The sequence below is a fragment of the Nicotiana tomentosiformis genome, chromosome 10 (genome assembly GCF_000390325.3).
Source record: "Nicotiana tomentosiformis chromosome 10, ASM39032v3, whole genome shotgun sequence".
NCBI classification, from domain to species: domain Eukaryota; kingdom Viridiplantae; phylum Streptophyta; class Magnoliopsida; order Solanales; family Solanaceae; genus Nicotiana; species Nicotiana tomentosiformis.
Window position 1 is genome coordinate 49855625 of NC_090821.1, and position 19112 is coordinate 49874736.

A 19112-nucleotide genomic window follows, 5' to 3' on the forward strand; every position below is an offset into this window, starting at 1 on the left:
TAAGAACAAACACTGATTTCAAAACAAAGTGAATTTTTTTTGAGAAAAAGTAAAAAATTATTATGTCCAAACGAGGCTCTTTCAATTAAATAGTAGTAGTGTACATATATGAACTAGTACAACTTTCCAGAGCAGAGCAAAAGTAAAATACTACTCCATCTTGTTAATAGTTTGATTGTCCTTTCTAATTATGAATTTTTGTACTCCCTCCATTTCAATTTATGTGAATTATTTTTTTTTAATCCGTGTCAAAAAGAATAATTTTTTTTTATTTGAAAATAATTTACTTTTATGAAATGATTCATATCCAAACAAAATATATTTAGTTCATTTTACCCCACAGGTTCAAAAGTATTCTCTTTTCTTAAACTACATGCACAGTAATTTGAAACGGAGCGGAGCGAGTAGTAATTTAAGAAATGTCTGAGGCTCTGAGCAATTAATAGGATATCTTATACTGTACTATCTGCTTGACAGATTTCCTTTTCTGACAATGGTTATTATTACAGCAGGAAACATTTATTTGAAACGAGAGAGATGCTTAAATATGAAAATCAGTGCGTGCTAATTTTACTGCATACGAGAAGTCTTTTGGAAGCATCGAATTTAAGGCGAGGTAATAGTAGGTAATGTATTGTAAGGTTATGAGTTCTAATTTTCAAGACACGACAATTAACTGGGTTCGAAATATAATTTTTTTTACATATTGAATGTAATTATTTAACACAAATACTATGCAAAAGTTCTGTGGTTTAATGTTTCTACTCTTTCTCTCTCTCTCTCTCTTGCTCATATTAAAGCCAAGAGTGAACTGAAGAGGAAAACAAGGACTGATAATGAAAATGGGGAGAGACATAGAACTTGAGGAGAACCCAAGAAAGGGTGGTCTTAGAACCATGCCTTTTATCATTGGTACTTGTCTTTCATTTTCTTCTTCTTTATTTTCTTTTAAATTGTTAATAATGCTCAATTAATGATTTTTTCCAGTGAATGAATCATTTGAGAGGGTGGCAAGTTATGGTTTACAAACAAACATGATAATCTACTTAATGACATTTTATCAAATGAGTGCTGCCACTGGAGCTAGCATTCTTGGAATATGGACTGCACTTTCAAATGGTTTGGCCATTGTAGGGGCCATTATTTCTGATTCTTACTTGGGTCGGTTCAGGGCTGTTGCTATTGGATCCATCTTCACTCTTGTTGTGAGTTGTGCCATTTCATAATTTCAGGGAGATACTCTTTTTGCAATGCTAATTGTTTCATCAGTTGGAGTCAATCTGGATTTCATTGTTTGCTTTAGTTATTCTAGTTGGTTTGAGTTTCTCAAACGGGGAATAAATTCTTATAGGTTTTGGTTGCTTTATTGTCATGTCAATGCATGTTACCAACGGTGATGTTTGGACCAAGTTATGTTCACTTCGACTATTTCACCGGTACCTGCTACCTCTAACTAGAACACATAATATGTAACTCTCCCACCAAAACTAAGTCCATTTAGGCAACATCCTTGGTATCCATCTAAAGTCGCAGGGTAAATGAATTAGCATCTAATAGGTGAAAGAGATGGATTTATGACTTAGAACAAACTTCACAATCTAAAGTCGCAGGGTAAATGAATTAGCGTCTCTAATCGAACTCTTTGTCAATGTCAAATGTTGACGGTTGGGGCAGGGAATACGAAGGTCGAGTAGGCTTCGTCGGTTTGAGAAGGTGAACGACGAATCCGAGTGATCGAAGGTTCAAGTACTGAGCGAATATTCAAACGCTTTCCGTTGGTCAACAACCAACCAAAGTTCAAAAAAGTTGTACTTGAGTAGCACTCAGTATTCCGTGCTCTCAAGCGTTGGGAATTTCCCATTTGTCTAGTATGAGTTCATCTCTTCTAGTTGTAGTCTCCACCCTACATCCACAGCTCTCACCACTTCGTTTATGTTATATTTGGTGCACTCTCATGATTTGACTCTAAGAGAAATGGTGAAGTTTGTTGGTAGGCGCACATCATGGGTCCAAACCTTGCTGGAAACAAAAAAGTCTAGCATTTAGGTGGAAAAGGGTACATGGACGGGCCCATTATCCAACGAGTTTCGAACCGAACCGTGGGCCATTGCCCATCGAGGATTTCTCCGTTATATAGAACCAATTTATGAGAATTAAAGATTATATACCTCGGTAGCATGGTTGGGTGTGCCGGCTTTGTTCTGCTAGTAATTCCATCATACCATTGAAGGAGACCTTGCAGATTGCTCATCAGAATAAAAAGCTTTTACCTTTACCATATACTGCAATTGGTACTATTGTGCTATTGCGAAGGAGTATCGTTTTAGCAGATCATTAAAACTACAAAGTTAGTCCAAGAGAGCCTCGGCCAAAAGGATTAGACTGAAGCGGAGATGACTTCGATCTCTTAACAATAGGATGAGCTATTTGTTGTAGAAGGATTATTAACAAAACTGAAGGTCTTACTTAATCCTTATACTGGTTGCCTTGAGCAAAAGATCTTACTAACATTAATGCAAGAAATGCGACAGATGCATGAGCAGCTTAGTTTTCCAAGTATCAATCGAGCTGCAACTGTTTCTAGTTTCTTTTGAAGTTCTTTTAACTGTCGGTTTCTAAATTATGTCAGTTTAGCTAACGTTTACTTGACCATGTTCATTTTAAACTCCAGGGACTATTTTCATTTCAGGAGTTGACCTCTTGGTTAAAAAACATCTGATTTTTTTAATCGTTCTGTCATTTCCTGCTTATACTGATTAGAATAAAAAGAATCGTCCAGTATCATTAGCTGTTGTTAAATAATAAATAGGACTCTTGTTCCCCTTAGCTGACAAGTGAAGATTCCTTTGTGAAAATTTTCATTCCTGTTTCTTCTCTTCGTTAACCTCAATGTGCATTGATGTAATCTTTCAGTCAGCATTCAAAATAATGTAATTTGTTTCTGAGTTCATCTCTTTGGCATTTCTTGTGCATTGTATCCTTCTCTTTCTGCTGCGAGTAACAGCTGCTTGAATTCTCATAAAAGTCAACTATTTTGGTGTTTGACTAATAGCATACCTTTGGTCTCCTTCTCGTACTAGACTTACATGGCTAGAGAGTTTAATGTTCCTCTTCAACAGGGTATGATTATTCTTTGGCTAACTGCAATGATTCCACAACTCAAACCTTTACCCTGCCCTCAGTTTCAACACATTTGTAATGGAGCAACAGCAGTCCAACTTGTGATCCTATTTTCATCTTTTGGGTTTATGTCCGTTGGAGCTGGTTTTGTTAGGCCTTGTTCTATAATATTTGGAGCCGATCAATTTGAAAAAAAGGAGAACACCGAGAACCAGAGGCTTGTTGATAGCTACTTCAACTGGTACTATGCTAGCATAGGGATTTCAACAATTTTTGCCGTCACCATTATTGTTTACATTCAAGATCGTTATGGATGGCAAGTTGGATTTGGTATCCCTGTTATCCTCATGTTTTTTTCTGTATCGATGTTCCTAATCGGTTATCCTCTTTATATCAAAGTGAAAGCTAAAGAAAGCTTGCTCATAGGATTGCTTCAAGCAGCTGTGGCAGCTTCTAAGAAAAGACATACCAGTCTTCCGTTGACTGATTGTGATGACTGCTATCATCGGCCACTTGAATCAGCGGTCTTGGAACCACTAAATGACTTCAGGTCAGTGCCTCCATCTTTTCCTCAGTAGCTCCATTGTCAATATTCCTCGAATTTTCCATCACTCTGTGTAAACAATCAAATGTGATTCGAAGACCTTATGGTCTATTAATCACAAAACTGCAGCTATAATTTTGTCACAATTTTTTCAGTGCTAAATGATATTCCTTGACGTAAGATTTCATTGCATGTTATAGGTGTTTAAATAGAGCTTGTATGATTCAAGATCCTCAAAGAGACTTAAATCCTGATGGATCAGCTTCAAATCCGTGGAGTCTCTGCAGTGTGGAACAAGTGGAGTCATTGAAAGCTCTTCTCAGAGTACTTCCCATGTGGACCAGTGGTATTATGATTTTTGTGACCACGAGCCAATTCTCATTTTCCGTACTCCAAACGAAGACCATGGATAGACATATGTTCCCTCAATTTGAAATACCAGCGGCATCATTCAGCATGTTCATGATTATCGCACTAACAATCTGGATTACCTTCTATGATCGTGTTTTGGTGCCTTTACTATCAAAATATATTGGATTGGCAAGAGGGCTAAGTCCTATCATACGAATGGGGATTGGCTTAATTGTCTCCTGTGTGTCTATGGCATTGTCAGCAATAACAGAAAGTATAAGACGACAAAGGGCAATAGAGGAAGGGCATGACGACGACCCAAGTGCTTTAGTGAACATGTCAGCTATGTGGTTCGTGCCACAGTATGCACTACTCGGAGTGGCTGAGGCTGCCCATGCAGTTGGACAAATTGAGTTCTTCTACTCTTTGTTACCCAAAAGCATGTCCAGCATTGCATCAGCTATGTACACAATCGGGACTGCTATGTCGAGTTTGGTTGGAAGTCTTCTGGTGAGTGGGGTGGATTGGCTAACATCAACCCGAGGTAAAACGAGCTGGCTTTCGAGCAACATTAACAGGGGTCACCTGGATTACTATTTCTGGCTACTTGCTTTTTTAAGTTTGCTCAACTTCCTCTATTTTCTGGTCGTCTGCCGGTATTATGAACCTGGCAATGATAGGAGCTGTAGGTTACCTCATGAGTCAGAGGAGCAACAATGTGATTACAGGCTTTTAACGGAATCTTGATTTTATGTTGTACAGTACTGCTGAATAATGAACTACTAAGTTAGCCAATTAACTATCTTTATATGTTTAGGCCTCTATATTTTTGTTAATTTACCCCAAAATAATGGTTTAAATATTAGTTGGAGCAATAATAACTTCCATATTTTTGGATAGACGTTATTTTCCTCCACAACTATCTCAACTCTTAACTTCATATTATTGTTCCTACTAATACTTAATCATAATTATTAATTTTAATACTGTAATCTTTGTGGTTTGGCTATGATTACTAATACTTAATCATAGTTATTAACTTTCAAGTGGTTTGGCTATTGTAGGGGCCATTGTTTCTGATTCTTACTTGGGTCGTTTCAGGGCTGTCGCCTTTGGATCCATCTCCTCTCTTTTTGTGAGTTTTCTTCCATTCATAATTTCAAAGAAGTAGCTTTATTTGAAATACTAGCTAGTTTCACCAGCTGGACAACACCTAGATTTCATTGTTTGTTTCAATTATTCTAGCTTTCTTGTGATGTTTTAACTTCAATACCACACAACAGGGGTGATTTGTGTGGTGTCCAATTTTTCACGTGCACATATTATAGAAGGATTTGGTTCTTCTATGTGTTCCTTATCCTACTGTTGCGGAATAATAAATGCAGAAATTAAAGAACATAAGGATTTTTACGTGGAAATCACCTGGCTCAAAAGGTGAAAAAACCACGACCTACTTCCCAATAGGATTTTTCCAAAACTCTTCACTAAATCACTGAGCCAAAAACTGCATTTACAAAACACCTTTGTAAATCTAGGATTAACTCTAATCCCGTTGTGGCAACTAGCCTCTAACTGCTGCGACAACTTCAAGTTAACTCTAACTTGAATACTCTGAGTACCTATTACAATTGCCTCTAGATAAAGCTGAAAGGTACAATAAGAAAACACTACTACAATTGAACTAGAATAAAAGACAGACACTTGGAGCTGGTTCTTCTATCTGGTTCATGTAGCTTCAGGTTTGCACACTTGAATCACACACGAACTGCTTGCAAAATACCTTGCTATTTTGCTCTCAATTCACGTTTAACTTCTGCTTTTGTGCGTTACCTGTAGAATGAGAACTTCCTGCGATTTATAGAGTTAGTAGAGTAGAAAGCAACTAGAGTTCTAATGCTACTCTTCCTTGGTAGAAAAGTTCTAGTTGATCTCGACCTCTAACTCCTCCCTTATCTTGGATAGTGTTCTCTTTGATTAAGGAGTCCTTCTCCTTATCAATTATGCAACCCTTTTCGATCAGAAGATATTAATTCGACCAAGTTAAGCTTATCTCCTTCACGTGCATCACACATACTCGATTCTGCCCGTGTCTATGCACACAAGGGATGGACCTGAGGGATGGACCTGGTTCATGCCCGAGCTTCCTTTGTCAATCTTCAAAACTAACCTTCACTTAGGCCAACAAATTCCCCCTTTTTGATGATGACAAACTCTGTGCTTCCATAAGCTTAGGCACTTTTTCAACTTAGCTCAACATCAACACAATGTTAGAAATAGTTTTCCTTTTTATCACTTATCATCAAGGACCAGGTTCATCAGGTTATAAATATCACTGTTCAGAATACAAAGCACAATATTTTTTCCCCTTTTGGCATCATCGAAATGTTGCATAAAAAATGTGAGATAACTAGATTTTAAAACTTACTCATGGCCACTAAGGCTACTTCAAATGCAATTATAGATTAATCATCATAGATCAAGGTAAGAATTTTAACCATCAAAAAAATATAAACAAACAGTTAGAGAAAAAGACAGTGAATTTCAATGATGATTAATGCGATTCTTCCACAAAGCATAAAAAGAAATAAACATACTGAAAACATGAGCAAAACCAACAAGAAAAATCCGAACTGGGTCACTGGTTGATCTACACTAGGCTAGAATGCTTAAGGCTGGGAAGAACTGGGTGCTTGGTTTTTGGTTTGGAGGAGTTTCAGCATATCCCGAAGAATGCCATCATTCTTCTCCTTTTCACTTGCCAGCTCAGTTCTGAGAGCATCTCTCTTAGTCTCCACCTCAGCCAACCTTTTCTTCAGCCTCTCAATATCAACATTCTTAGCCCCACTTTCTTACACCAAGGCTCGCACCTTGCTATTCACCGATACCTTCTTAGATGAACCTGGTTCTTTAGGAGTGACATGGACTTCATAGTCACAAGCAGGCAGCGTATTTGCCCCAAAATGATCCTTGCTTGTACCAACCTCCCTTTCTTCTTTGGATTATAACTTTCAGTTACTCTCTTCAGTAGGTCTGCGAGGATTTCCTGTTCAAATGAAATAGGTTCATCTATATTTTTCCCAAGTTGAACTAGCCCTTCAGCGGCTTCGCCAGACCCACTTTCCCCTATTTTCTTTACAATCTCCTCTACTCCAGCAGATTTTTCTCCCTAAACAACCATTGCACCTGTGTCTTTAGTTAAACTCACAGGAGTGGGTGAAGAATCAACCACTCTTTTACCCTTTCCCCTCACAATATTTCGAACACCCTTGCTCTTTTTTTCTTTTTTTATTTTATTTTTACCACCAATTCTTCCAGACTCTGTAGTTTTAACACCTGCTTTAGACCCTACTAGTACAAACCTATTCTCCAAATTTGTTCTCTCCCCACAACAATCTAGCGAGCAAACATCTTTACTCTTTTCTTAGAGGTTGGGGTGGTGGAAGGGATGATAGTGGGTGTGAAAGTCTAATCAAACTGAATTTCAGTTTTGAAAATACTTTAGAGTGTATCCCTAGAATCTAGGTACTTCAATTCGATTGTGACTCTTTTGAACAGATCTGGTTCACTTGTAACGGATAAGTCCAAAAGGAGTTTGGAATTAAGTAGGACTCTGCTCATGATCCAAACATGATTATTTCAAATTATGCAGGGTGTAGAAAATATACCGTGTAATCTTGATGAACCAGGTTCTTCACTGATAATTCTCTTGTGTAAGACTGAATTTGCCAAAATAGAGAAAATATCATTAGAGATTAATGAATCATTTTAACACATGGCACAAGAGTATACTATTGAAAGTATGAGTATGAGCAAAAATTAATCTAATTATATACATATTTTCAGATTTTCTAACCAAACACAACAATTTATTTTCGTTGTGAATTCTGAACTGATCCTTTTAGGCGATCTTAATCATCCCTAATTCTAACATGTTCCTTTCAAAGTGATCTCTACTTAGGGCTTTTGTGAAGATGACAGCTATTTGCTTGTCAGTAGCACAAAATTCCACAGTGATCAACCCTTTTTCATAGTTATCCCTCAAAAGGTGATGTCTAACATCTATGTGCTTAGTTCTCTTGTGATGAACTGGGTTCTTGGTCATACTATTTGCACTAGTATTATCACAAAAAATAGGGATACAACCAACATCAATTCTAAAGTCCATTAATTGCTATTTGATCCATAATAATTGAGCACAACATGAAGCAGCAGCAACATACTCAGCTTCAGCAGTAGATAAGGCCACTGAATTTTACTTTTTGGTGGCCCAAGACACAAGACATGAGCCAAGAAAACTCAGCTTCAGCAGTAGATAAGGCCACTGAATTTTACTTTTTGGTGGCCCAAGACACAAGACATGAGCCAAGAAAGTGTCTCATACCTGAGGTGCTCTTTCTATCCACAAGAAACCTGCATAATCAGCATCAGCATATCCCACAAAATTAAAATTACTACCTTTTGGATACCAAAGACAAAGATCAGTGGTGCCTTTTAGATATCTCAAAATTCTCTTGACAACAGTCAAGTGAGACTCCTTTGGATTTGCATGAAATCTTGCATAAAGGCCTACACTGAAAACAATGTCAGGTCTACTAGCAGTGAGATACAACAATTAGCCAATCATTTCCCTATACAACTTCTGATCGACAGATGAACCAGGTTCATCTATATCCAACTTTGTAGCTGTTGCAATATGAGTGTCAATTTCTTTGGAATCTTCCATTTTAAACCTTTTAAGCAACTCTTTTACATACTTCTGCTGATGAATCATAGTTCCATTTGAATTTTATTTAATTTGTAAGCCTAAAAAGAAATTAAGCTCACCCATCATGCTCATTTCAAATTCACTCCCCATTAGTTTAGCAAACTCTTTACTAAACTTATCAGTACTTGCTCCAAAGATTATATCATCAACATATATCTGAATTACCAAGAGATCTTATCCTTTTTCTTTCAAGAATAAAGTATTATCAATTTTACCTCTCTTGTAATCATGCTCAAGCAAAAACTTTGATAATCTTTCATACCATGCTCTTGGCGCCTGCTTTAGCCTATAAAGTGCTTTGTCAAGTTTGTACACATGATGAGGACTCTCCTTGATTTCAAACCCCGGAAGTTGCTTGACAAACACTTCTTCCTTTATATAGCCATTGAGGAAGGCACCCTTGACATCCATCTAGTGGAGGGTAAATTCCATATAAGCAGCAAAGGCTATAAGGAGTCTTATTGCTTCCAACCTTGCAACTGGAGCAAAGGTTTTATCATAGTCTATGCCCTCCTCCTGGCTATATCCTTGAACAACCAATCTTGTCTTGTTCCTTGTAACAGTTCCATCTTCATCAAGTTTATTTCTGAAGACCCATTTTGTGCCAATTACTGATCTGTCCAAGGGTCTTGGTACCAGATGCCAAACTTGACTCCTTTCAAATTGGTTGAGTTCATCTTGCATTGCATTTACCCAGTCTGCATTCTGCAAAGCTTCAGCAACATTTTTAGGTTCAATAAGAGATAAGAAAGCATAAAAAGCACAAAGATTATTTAATGAAGATCTGGTTTTGATTCCAGAGGTTGGATCAGTAATTATGTTCTCATTGGGATGAGAACTTTGATACTTGTAAGGTTTCACAACCAACTGGTTTCCCCTTGATGTTCCTTCAGTGTTTTGTTGCTGTGGAACAAGTTCATGGACAGGTTCCATTGAGATTTTAGGATCATTTCCTCTTTATTCTGTTCCCTTTGTCATGTTGCTCTGGGTGAAAGAACCTATTCCATCACCTATTCCTTCTTCCAGTGCAACTTCAGTTTGGGCTATGGTTTCATTTAAGTGTTTAACCAGCCCAATTTCTTCATCATCATGTTCCTGTCTCTCAGAAAGAATGTTAGTTTCATTAAAAACCACATGTACACTTTCTTCAACACACATAGTTCTTTTGTTATAAACTTTATAAGCTTTACTATGTGAAGAATATTCCAAGAATACTCCCTCATCACTTCTGGGATCAAACTTACCTAAGGAGTCCTTACCATTATTGTGCACAAAGCACTTGCATCCAAATGCCCTAAGATGGGATATGTTTAGTTTTCTCCCTTTAAGTAACTCATAGGGAGTCTTCTCTACTAGAGATCTTGTCATGCACCTATTTATGATATAGCATGCAGTATTTACAGCTTCTGCCTGGAAGCTATGGGGCAACTTACTAGAAAGAAGCGAAGTCCTAGCCATATCTTCAAGAGTCCTATTCTTTCTTTCAACTACTCCATTTTGTTGTGGAGTTCTAGGGGCAGAAAAATTATGATCTATGCCATGAACATCGCAAAATTCAACAAATTTAGCATTTTCAAATTCAGTACCATGATCAGACCTAATTGATGCAAGTTGATTTCCTAATTATTTATGAGTTTTTCTAACAAAGGAAGTGAACATGTCAAATTCTTTATCTTTAGATGTTTAAAACAGTGTCCAGGTAAACCTAGAATAATCATCAACAAGCACAATCACATATCTCTTACCACCTTTGCTTAATGTTCTCATTGGATCATAGAGATCCATATGAACCAGTTCCATCGTCCTGGTAGTGCTTACCACTTTCTTGCACTTAAAAGAGGATCTTACCTGCTTCCCCCTTGCACAAGCCTCACAAACTTTGTATTTCTTGAACTTGATGTTAGGCATCCCTATCACCAGGTCCTTGGAGATTAATTTATTGAGTTGACTCAAACTTGCATGTCCAAGTCTCTTGTGCCAAAGGAGGGGATCACTATCCAACACACTTAAGTAAGTTAGTTCATTCTCTGAGAGTGTGGACAGATCTATAATATATATATTATTCACTCTTTTACCCTGCAAAACAGTCTTGTCAGTGATAAGATTTATCACAAAATATTTAGTAAAGGTGAATGCTACCAAGTTACCTCTATCACACAATTGTGACATACTGATTAGGCTATACTTCAATCCATCTATCATGTAGACATTCTCAATGGAATGAGAGTCATCCTTACCTACATTACCAACCCCAATGATCTTACCTTTCTTCCCATTTTCAAAGGAGACATTACCTCCTTTGAAGTCCTCAAATGAAAGGAATTGGTTCTTGCTTCCTGTTATGTGCTTTGAGCGGCCACTATCCATGTACCATATTTGGCTGCTCCCCTTCACTTGGACCTGCAAAAGGAAATCAAGGGTTAGTCTTAGGAACCCAAACTAGTTTGGGTCCCTTTCTATAGGCAAATGGATGAATCAAATTCTTTTTAGCCCAACCTGGCAGCCTATGTTTTCCTTGAACAAACTTTTTATTCTTTTGACTAGCCTTTTCTTTTGCAGTGCATTTACTTTTATAGTGACCAGTCTTACCACGGTGTATGCAGATTTTGTTCTCAGGAAGTGTGAGATACTTGCTTTTGGGATCCCATTTAGGTGGAAAATTACCAAAGCCAATTCCTCTTCTATTGCTATTGTGATGTTCCTGTAGCCATGACAGTGCATCGGAGGACCTGTTCCATTTTGCAAGTTCTGTCTAGTTCATGCTTGACCTTGCCTAGATCCTTTGTCAAAATACTTACCCGATCATCTTTCTTATACAACACATCTTTTAGTTTACCTGCATTTTCTTCTAGAGTGAGTTGTGTGCAATAAGCTGTCTTCTTACTTGTTCCTAATTTCAGTTTTAGGTTTTCAGATCTAAGTTCTAGGACATTTGATTCAAATACATGAACCTGGTTCTTTAGTGCAGTATTTTCACTTACAATCTTACTAACTCTTAGTTCCAGGTTCTTACACTTTGCTTTTAAAATCACACACTTCTTAGACATCTGATTCTTTTCATTGTTTATATCCTCGGATTCATCAATGAAATTTAGAAGTAACTCAGATAGCCTTTCTTAAGAAAAAAATTTAATCTTGTCTTTTAGATGGATTATACTTACTTCAGATTCCTCATCGGATTCTCCAATTGCCATAAGTGCTTGTTCATCTTCATCTTCATCATTTGAGTCCTCATCTGAGCTTTCTCCCCAAGCAGCAACCATAGCCTTTATTGATCCTTTGTACTTCTTGGGATGAACTTGTTCCTTCTTTCTGTTTCTTCGTTCAGCTCTTTCCTTCTTCCATTCAATTTCCCATTGACGACAGTTTGTAATGTGGTGATCAGTCTTCCCACACTTGTAGCAGCCCTCATTGGTCTATTTTTCAGGAACCCTTGGTTTGCTGTAGCCTCCAATTCTTAAAGAACCCTTTCCTCTCATTAGGTATTTCTTGAAGTCCTTTGTGATCATAGCCATTTAATCATCTTCTAGATCAGAACCTTCAGTGATTCTGAGTGCCAGGCTCCTTTCCTTCTTGGGTGCATCCATCTTCATGGTTTGCCTTCTAAGTTCATAAGCAGTGAGATTTCCAATTAGCTCATCCAACCTAAGAGTGGCAATGTTCTTTGATTCCTGAATGGCAGTAATTTTGCTCTCCCAAGTAACTGGCAGAGCCCTTTGATGTTGGGCATATTTCGATATGTGTTGATGTTACTTTACCCATATTTTAACCGCTTTTTGATGCTATTTGATCTTTAAAATGCCCAACATGGTTTAATTATTGGTTTTATGACTAATTGAGTTGTGTGTGATGATTTAGGGTGTTTGGAGTGCAAATATATGAAGAAAAGGTGCTCTAGCTAGAGGAAGAGGGGTTGGATGTGTCGCATCCAATCTAGAAAAAAATTAGATTTTGTGCACCCTTAGCAGTGAAGTCGGCCCATAGCATCCGCACATGGGCAAAGCTGAGATGGAGGAACAAAGGGTGGATGCGAAGCATCCACCCTAGCATGCGAAGCTGAGAAGTGGAGGACGAGGTGGATGCGACGCATCCACCCTAGCATCAATCCCTGAAGCTGATTTGGATTAGAAATAGGAGAACTTTGGCCCACGACTTTTGTACGCAATATATAAGCCAAAAATGCCTCTTTTAGGTCATCTAACATATTGGGAAGGGGGAAAAAGCCACGACAAAGCTGTGGAGGCCGGAATTCATCAAGTTCCATCTTTCTCCCACCAAACTTAGTAATTTTTATGTTTCTTTGTATGATTTGTTGTTTGGCTACCATGTCTATATGGAGCTAAACTTCACATTCTAGGGTTGTGGTTCTTTCATGACTATTGTTATTCGGATATTGATTTTGACTTCTTGATTTATCATATTAGTTTATTTATTCAATCTTGCACTTAATTATTTAATTGCTTGATCACCAATTGAATATTATCTACGAATCTAGAATTGAACTCGAAAGTGGAAATTCTATATTGCATATAGGATTGAGTAGGGCAAGTTCTTGAACTCGGGCATCGGGGAACGGATTCGTGGTTAGGATAGACATATACCTAATTGCCTTGCTTGGTTGATTTACAGAAATTATACATGCGTTCTTGTTGATTCTAACTCCATAGATATATAGGCGTTAGGTTAGCTTGAATAGGCGAGTAAGAACTCGACAGATTCTTATGAGCAATATTAACCCTGTCAACCAATAAGCTAGATAAATTAGTCGGTCAATTCAATTGAAGAATACAATAGGATTGTTAGATAGCCCATAACCCTAGATCGTTTTCATTACATTGATATCATAAAAATCTGCTCTTTCTCTGTTCAAAGTTTATTATTTATATTTTTTTATTTAATTAGTTTAGAATAAAATATTTTTAGGTTTAATTCTTGTTTAGATAATTAGGATAGTCTAATTTAGTTAATAGTTAATCATAAGTCCTCGTGGGTTCGACATCCGACTTTTAGTCACTTTATTACTTGACGACCGCGTATACTTGCGTGAGTGTGTTTGGTCGCAACAAGTTTTTGGCGCCGTTACCGGGGACTTAGAAATTAGCTATTTTTCTAGATTAGACATTTTTTTTATCTATTCATTTTTTTTAGTTTAGTTAGTATTTGTTATTTATTTTAACATGGCATCTTGGAATGAAAATTATTCGAATGATGGTTATTCTTATTTTGATGATCCTTGTCCATATTGTGGAGGACCCCACTGGTGGAAAAATTGTCAGAATATTCCCGGGACCGATTTGTGCGCACAATCTCAATCCTTTGAGTGAAATATTTGTAATATGTGTGGTGGTCAAGATGGCCATTGGGATGGTTGTCCTAATCCTGTTCATCCTTCTCTGAGCCCTTATTACGATCTTTCTAATGATATTTTTGAGTTTGATAGGGGCAATGACGTGTAGGATATGGAACCTGATGCATATATTAGAGATATTCTGAGGCAAGTAGCAGAGCAACAGGATGAACTCAAAAAAGATATGAAAAGAATGAAGGCAGCAATCACAAGAATGAAGGCCAATATGGAAGAATTGAATGAAGAGAGCGAGTATCAGCAAGAAGATAATTTTGAAAAAATGGAGATTTTGAGCCATATGTCGCTGGTGGAACAATCCGAAAGATTAGAAATATATGAGGCTCAACGTGAGAAAATTACAAATGAGATGAGATACTTTATAGAAGGGAAGATCTAAACTGGGACAAGGGATCTATAAATTTGTCACTACTATTCACGACTTGCAAGATAAATTAAATGCAAAGGTTGTTGCGTCTATCGCCCAACAAAATAGTAATGAGTTGTCAGAAGCTGAAAAGGAGCTTATACGCCAAATTGAGGAGCTAAAAGTGGAGAGCCAATCATTCGAGCATATTTCTGTTGATGATGCCCATGTTGAGAAAAGTACACTAGAGCCATGCGAGGTAGCAGATAATGTTATATTTGAAGACTCTAATGTGTGCACATATGAGGATATAAATAGTAATACAATTCTAAAGTTGGGGCGTGTTGGTCCTCATTCTAAACATTTTTCGACATTGTATTTGGATGATGACATGGAAATCGAGTCATCTAAGCCTTTGGAGGAGTCAATGGAAGAGGAACATGATGCCTATATTTTTGAATTTGTCATGCCAAAAAGCAAAAAATACATTCCTCATCTAAAGGCCGAGAAGTGTAGAGTGAAAAATTTATTACTTGGCCTGGTTATCTTTGTAGCCCCACCACTGGAGCATAGCCGCAAACTGGATGCCATGTTAGGGGCTCAATTCATAAGTTCGAGGTGGAGGCAAAAAGTGGTTCACGTCGTGCCGCTACGTTAAATCAGATGCTTGTTGGGAGGCAACCCAGCTTTACTGCTTTCTTTTATTTTTGTTTACTTTTTATTTTATTTTATTTTTATTATTTTGTAGTATTTATTTTTGTTTTGTAGGATTATGAGCATAGGAAGCAAAGCCATTAGAAGAGTGCAAAAGCGAGCTAGATGGTGAGGACTAAGTGTGGAGTTCCCACACAAAGGACGATACCTGGGGGAAGTCTGAGTACCTCGCGAGCCGCTATTGCTTCGGCCTTTGGCCTACCAGGGAGTCTCGTTTACCCTCTTATTATTTATAGTGTGCATTGAGGACATTGCAAAATTTTAAATGTGGGGTGAGGAGATCGTTTGGATGAGTTTCTGTGCTATTTTAGCTTAGTTGTAGTACTCATTCTTAAGTGTAGTAGCTTTTGTGAAAAAAAACGAAAAAAGTAGAAAAATTGGACTTTTCCCGACGATTGATCTCCTAGACAGTTTTCTTGAGGGATTAAAGTCTAAACAAAAAAAATCCAAAAATATGTCTTTTAGCTTTTTTAGGTAGTAATAATCCCCTATGGTTTTTCTTTGTGCCTCGGTTCTTTTTCATGGGATGTAGTTTGAACCGGATAGTTTTTTTTCTTTCCGAGTAGATTAGGAATTTAGGAAATAAAAGGAGGAAGAATGATGAACCTAAGCGCCCTTGACTTATTTCATAGTAGCATATTTATGCTTTGGCATGTGTAGTATCTCCCATATATTTTGATATTAATCTTGATGCCTTTATATATTGGATAACATGTTTTGTGACGACTATTTCTCATTTTCTTGACTTGTGTTCACTTTGTGCTTAATACTTAATATCTCGTGGCTCCGTGAATACTTGCATTATTTGAGAGTCGGAATGGGACCGTCCCTTAGTGAGTCATGTGCCATGTGTGGTGAGGTTTTTGTGTTGTCCATGTATTGTACTTGTGTCTAGAACTTGCCCGGTATGTGAGTTGAAGCGAAATTTGAGGTGATGCTCGGTTTGAAAAATGATTTTAGGCTTTCTTTGATCTTTTTGAGCTTATTGCTTATCACAAATAAAATCTATCCCTAGTTAACCCTTTTGAGCATGTAGACCTGTTATTTGGTACCTACATTGCAAGCATATACCCTTTTTATTCTTAATTGATATTGTTTTGATCCTTTTACCTCTTAAAGCACTTTAATTGTTAGATGAGCGCTAAAAGAGTAAGAAGGGACTAAGTGTGGGGTGACTTTTGAGTGGAACCAATGAAAGAAAGAAGGATGCACTTATTTTGTAAAATACTACACCACGAGCGGAAATTGAAAAAAAAAAAAGAAAAAAAAAGAGGAAAAATAGAAATGAATAAATTGTTGTCTTTTTCTTGCTAGTGGGTATGAACTAAAGTAGTGCTTAAAGAAGAAGGGACTATTTTTAGGGGTGATATTGTTTGTGAAATTGAAGTGGTGTTGAAGAAAATACGCTTAAAGTAATTTCGTGATGTATTAAAGTGCTTAGGAGGGTGAGTCACTATTCCTTAAATATATCTTACCCGTCCCTTAGCCCACATTACAACCATAAAAAAGTCCTAATTGATTTTAGATCGAGCGAGCTTACATTAGTAGAGATTTACATTAAGGGCAAGTCTATGGTACCAATTGCATGCATGTGACTTCTTTGTGAGAGTGAGCGATTTTCTTTGATATTTGTGAGTCATTAAAATATATTTGATCATGAGATTCGAATGCGTGAATTAAACTCGCTCTCTTGTTCTTGTTGTGAGGGCACATAGTTTCACGAGGGATAGGTAACGTTATTAGACTTCTCTATGATGTTGGGTGTTCAAGCCATTAGTGCATAGTGACATTAAGTCAGTTTTTGAGGTTAGGGTTGTTGTGAGCATGTTGTCTTTGTTTGAATATTTTTAAAGAATGACATAAGTAAAGGGAAGTGTATGTAATGCATATTCTAGAGCCTAATTGTAGCAAATAACCATGGTCATATGTGTAGTGTGCTTTGAATGATAAGAGCTTAATTTTGTTTCGTCTACTATATTGATGGTTTGTTCGAGGACGAACAAAGGTTTAAGTGTGGGGTGGTGATGTTGGCATATTTCGATATGTGTTGATGTTACTTTACCCATATTTTAACCGCTTTTTGATGCTATTTGATCTTTAAAATGCCCAACATGGTTTAATTATTGGTTTTATGACTAATTGAGTTGTGTGTGATGATTTAGGGTGTTTGGAATGCAAAAATATGAAGAAAAGGTGCTCTAACTAGAGGAAGAGGGGTTGGATGCGTCGCATCCAATCTAGAAAAAAATCAGATTTCGTGCACCCTTAGCAGTGAAGTCGGCCCATAGCATCCGCCTTAGCATCTGCACATGGCCAAAGCTGAGATGGAGGAACAAAGGGTGGATGCTCCACCCTAGCATGCGAAGCTGAGAAGTGGAGGACGAGGTGGATGCGACGCATCCACCCTAGCATCAATCCCTGAAGCTGATTTGGATTAGAAATAGGAGAACTTTGGCCCACGACTTTTGTACGCAATGTATAAGCCAAAAATGCCTCTTTTAGGTCATCTAACATATTGGGAAGGGGGAAAAAGCCACGATAAAGTTGTGGAGGCCGGAATTCATCAAGTTCCATCTTTCTCCCACCAAACTTAGTAATTTTTATGTTTCTTTGTATGATCTGTTGTTTGGCTACCATGTCTATATGGAGCTAAACTTCACATTCTAGGGTTGTGGTTCTTTGATGACTATTGTTATTCGGATATTTATTTTGACTTCTTGATTTATCATATTAGTTTATTTATTCAATCTTGCACTTAATTATTTAATTGCTTGATCACAAATTGAATAGTATCTACGAATCTAAAATTGAACTCGAAAGTGGGAATTCTATATTGCATATAGGATTGAGTAGGGCAAGTTCTTGAACTCGGGCATCGGGGAACGGATTCGTGGTTAGGATAGACATATACCTAATTGCCTTGCTTGGTTGATTTACAGGAATTATACATGCGTTCTTGTTGATTCTAACTCCATAGACATATAGGCGTTAGGTTAGCTTGAATAGGCGAGTAAGAACTCGACAGATTCTTATGAGCAATATTAACCCTGTCAACCAATAAGCTAGATAAATTAGTCGGTCAATTCAATTGAAGAATACAATAGGATTGTTAGATAGCCCATAACCCTAGATCGTTTTCATTACATTGATATCATAAAAATCTGCTCTTTCTCTGTTCAAAGTTTATTATTTATATTTTTTTATTTAATTAGTTTAGAATAAAATATTTTTAGGTTTAATTCTTGTTTAGATAATTAGGATAGTCTAATTTAGTTAATAGTTAATCATAAGTCCTTGTGGGTTCGACATCCGACTTTTAGTCACTTTATTACTTGACGACCGCGTATACTTGCGTGAGTGTGTTTGGTCGCAACACCCTTGTCAACATCTTCTCAACTTTGTCTTCTTCAAGAATAACCCTTCCAAGAGACTTAAGTTCATTTGTTAGTATGGTGAACCTTGTATACATCTCTTGGATGGTTTCTCCTTCCTTCATAGTAAAATTCTCATATTGAGAATATAGTAACGTTCATCTAGACCTCTTCACTTGAGGTGTTCCTTCATGAGCCACTTGCAAATTGTCCCAAATTTCCTTAGCAGTAGTACAACATTGAATTCTGCTGTACTCGTGTGGACCGAGTCCACAAACAAGCCATTTCTTGGCTTTAGCATTCTTCTCCCATTTTCTCAAGTCGTCAGCAGTGCAGTCAGCTCTTATTTTTGGCACATCTTCTCCTTCGGCATTTATCTTCATGGTAGCCAATGGACCATCTATGACAATGTCCCATAGCTCATAGTCTTCTCCTATGATGTGGTCTCTCATTCTGTTTTTCCACCAGGAGTAGTACTGGCCATTGAAGAGTGGTGGCCTAGCAGTTGATTGCCCTTCCCAGTTTCCAGGTGGTAC

At 37.4% G+C, this 19112-nt stretch overlaps 2 protein-coding genes across 3 annotated transcripts; one reads left to right on the forward strand and one right to left on the reverse strand.

Moving 5' to 3' along the window:
- Positions 1-401: 401 nt before the first annotated feature.
- On the forward strand, positions 402-4839 carry LOC104118601 (protein NRT1/ PTR FAMILY 1.2-like). 2 transcript variants are annotated; one of them, XM_009629879.4, is made up of 5 exons: positions 402-626; positions 801-912; positions 988-1205; positions 3120-3670; positions 3865-4839. In XM_009629879.4, the coding sequence occupies exons 2-5, from the start codon at positions 837-839 to the stop codon at positions 4760-4762; spliced, it is 1743 nt and encodes a 580-aa protein (XP_009628174.1). In that variant the 5' UTR covers positions 402-626; positions 801-836; the 3' UTR covers positions 4763-4839. The 2 variants fall into 2 exon arrangements, with proteins under 2 accessions (XP_009628174.1, XP_009628173.1); XM_009629878.4 differs by having other exon boundaries at positions 402-616.
- Positions 4840-9191: 4352 nt separating this feature from the next.
- Positions 9192-9713, reverse strand: LOC138900146 (uncharacterized mitochondrial protein AtMg00820-like). Its single transcript, XM_070186855.1, has 2 exons — positions 9649-9713; positions 9192-9564 (listed from the first exon to the last, which is right to left on the reverse strand). Exons 1-2 carry the CDS (start codon positions 9711-9713, stop codon positions 9192-9194), a joined length of 438 nt encoding a protein of 145 aa, XP_070042956.1.
- Between the last annotated feature and the right edge of the window lie 9399 nt (positions 9714-19112).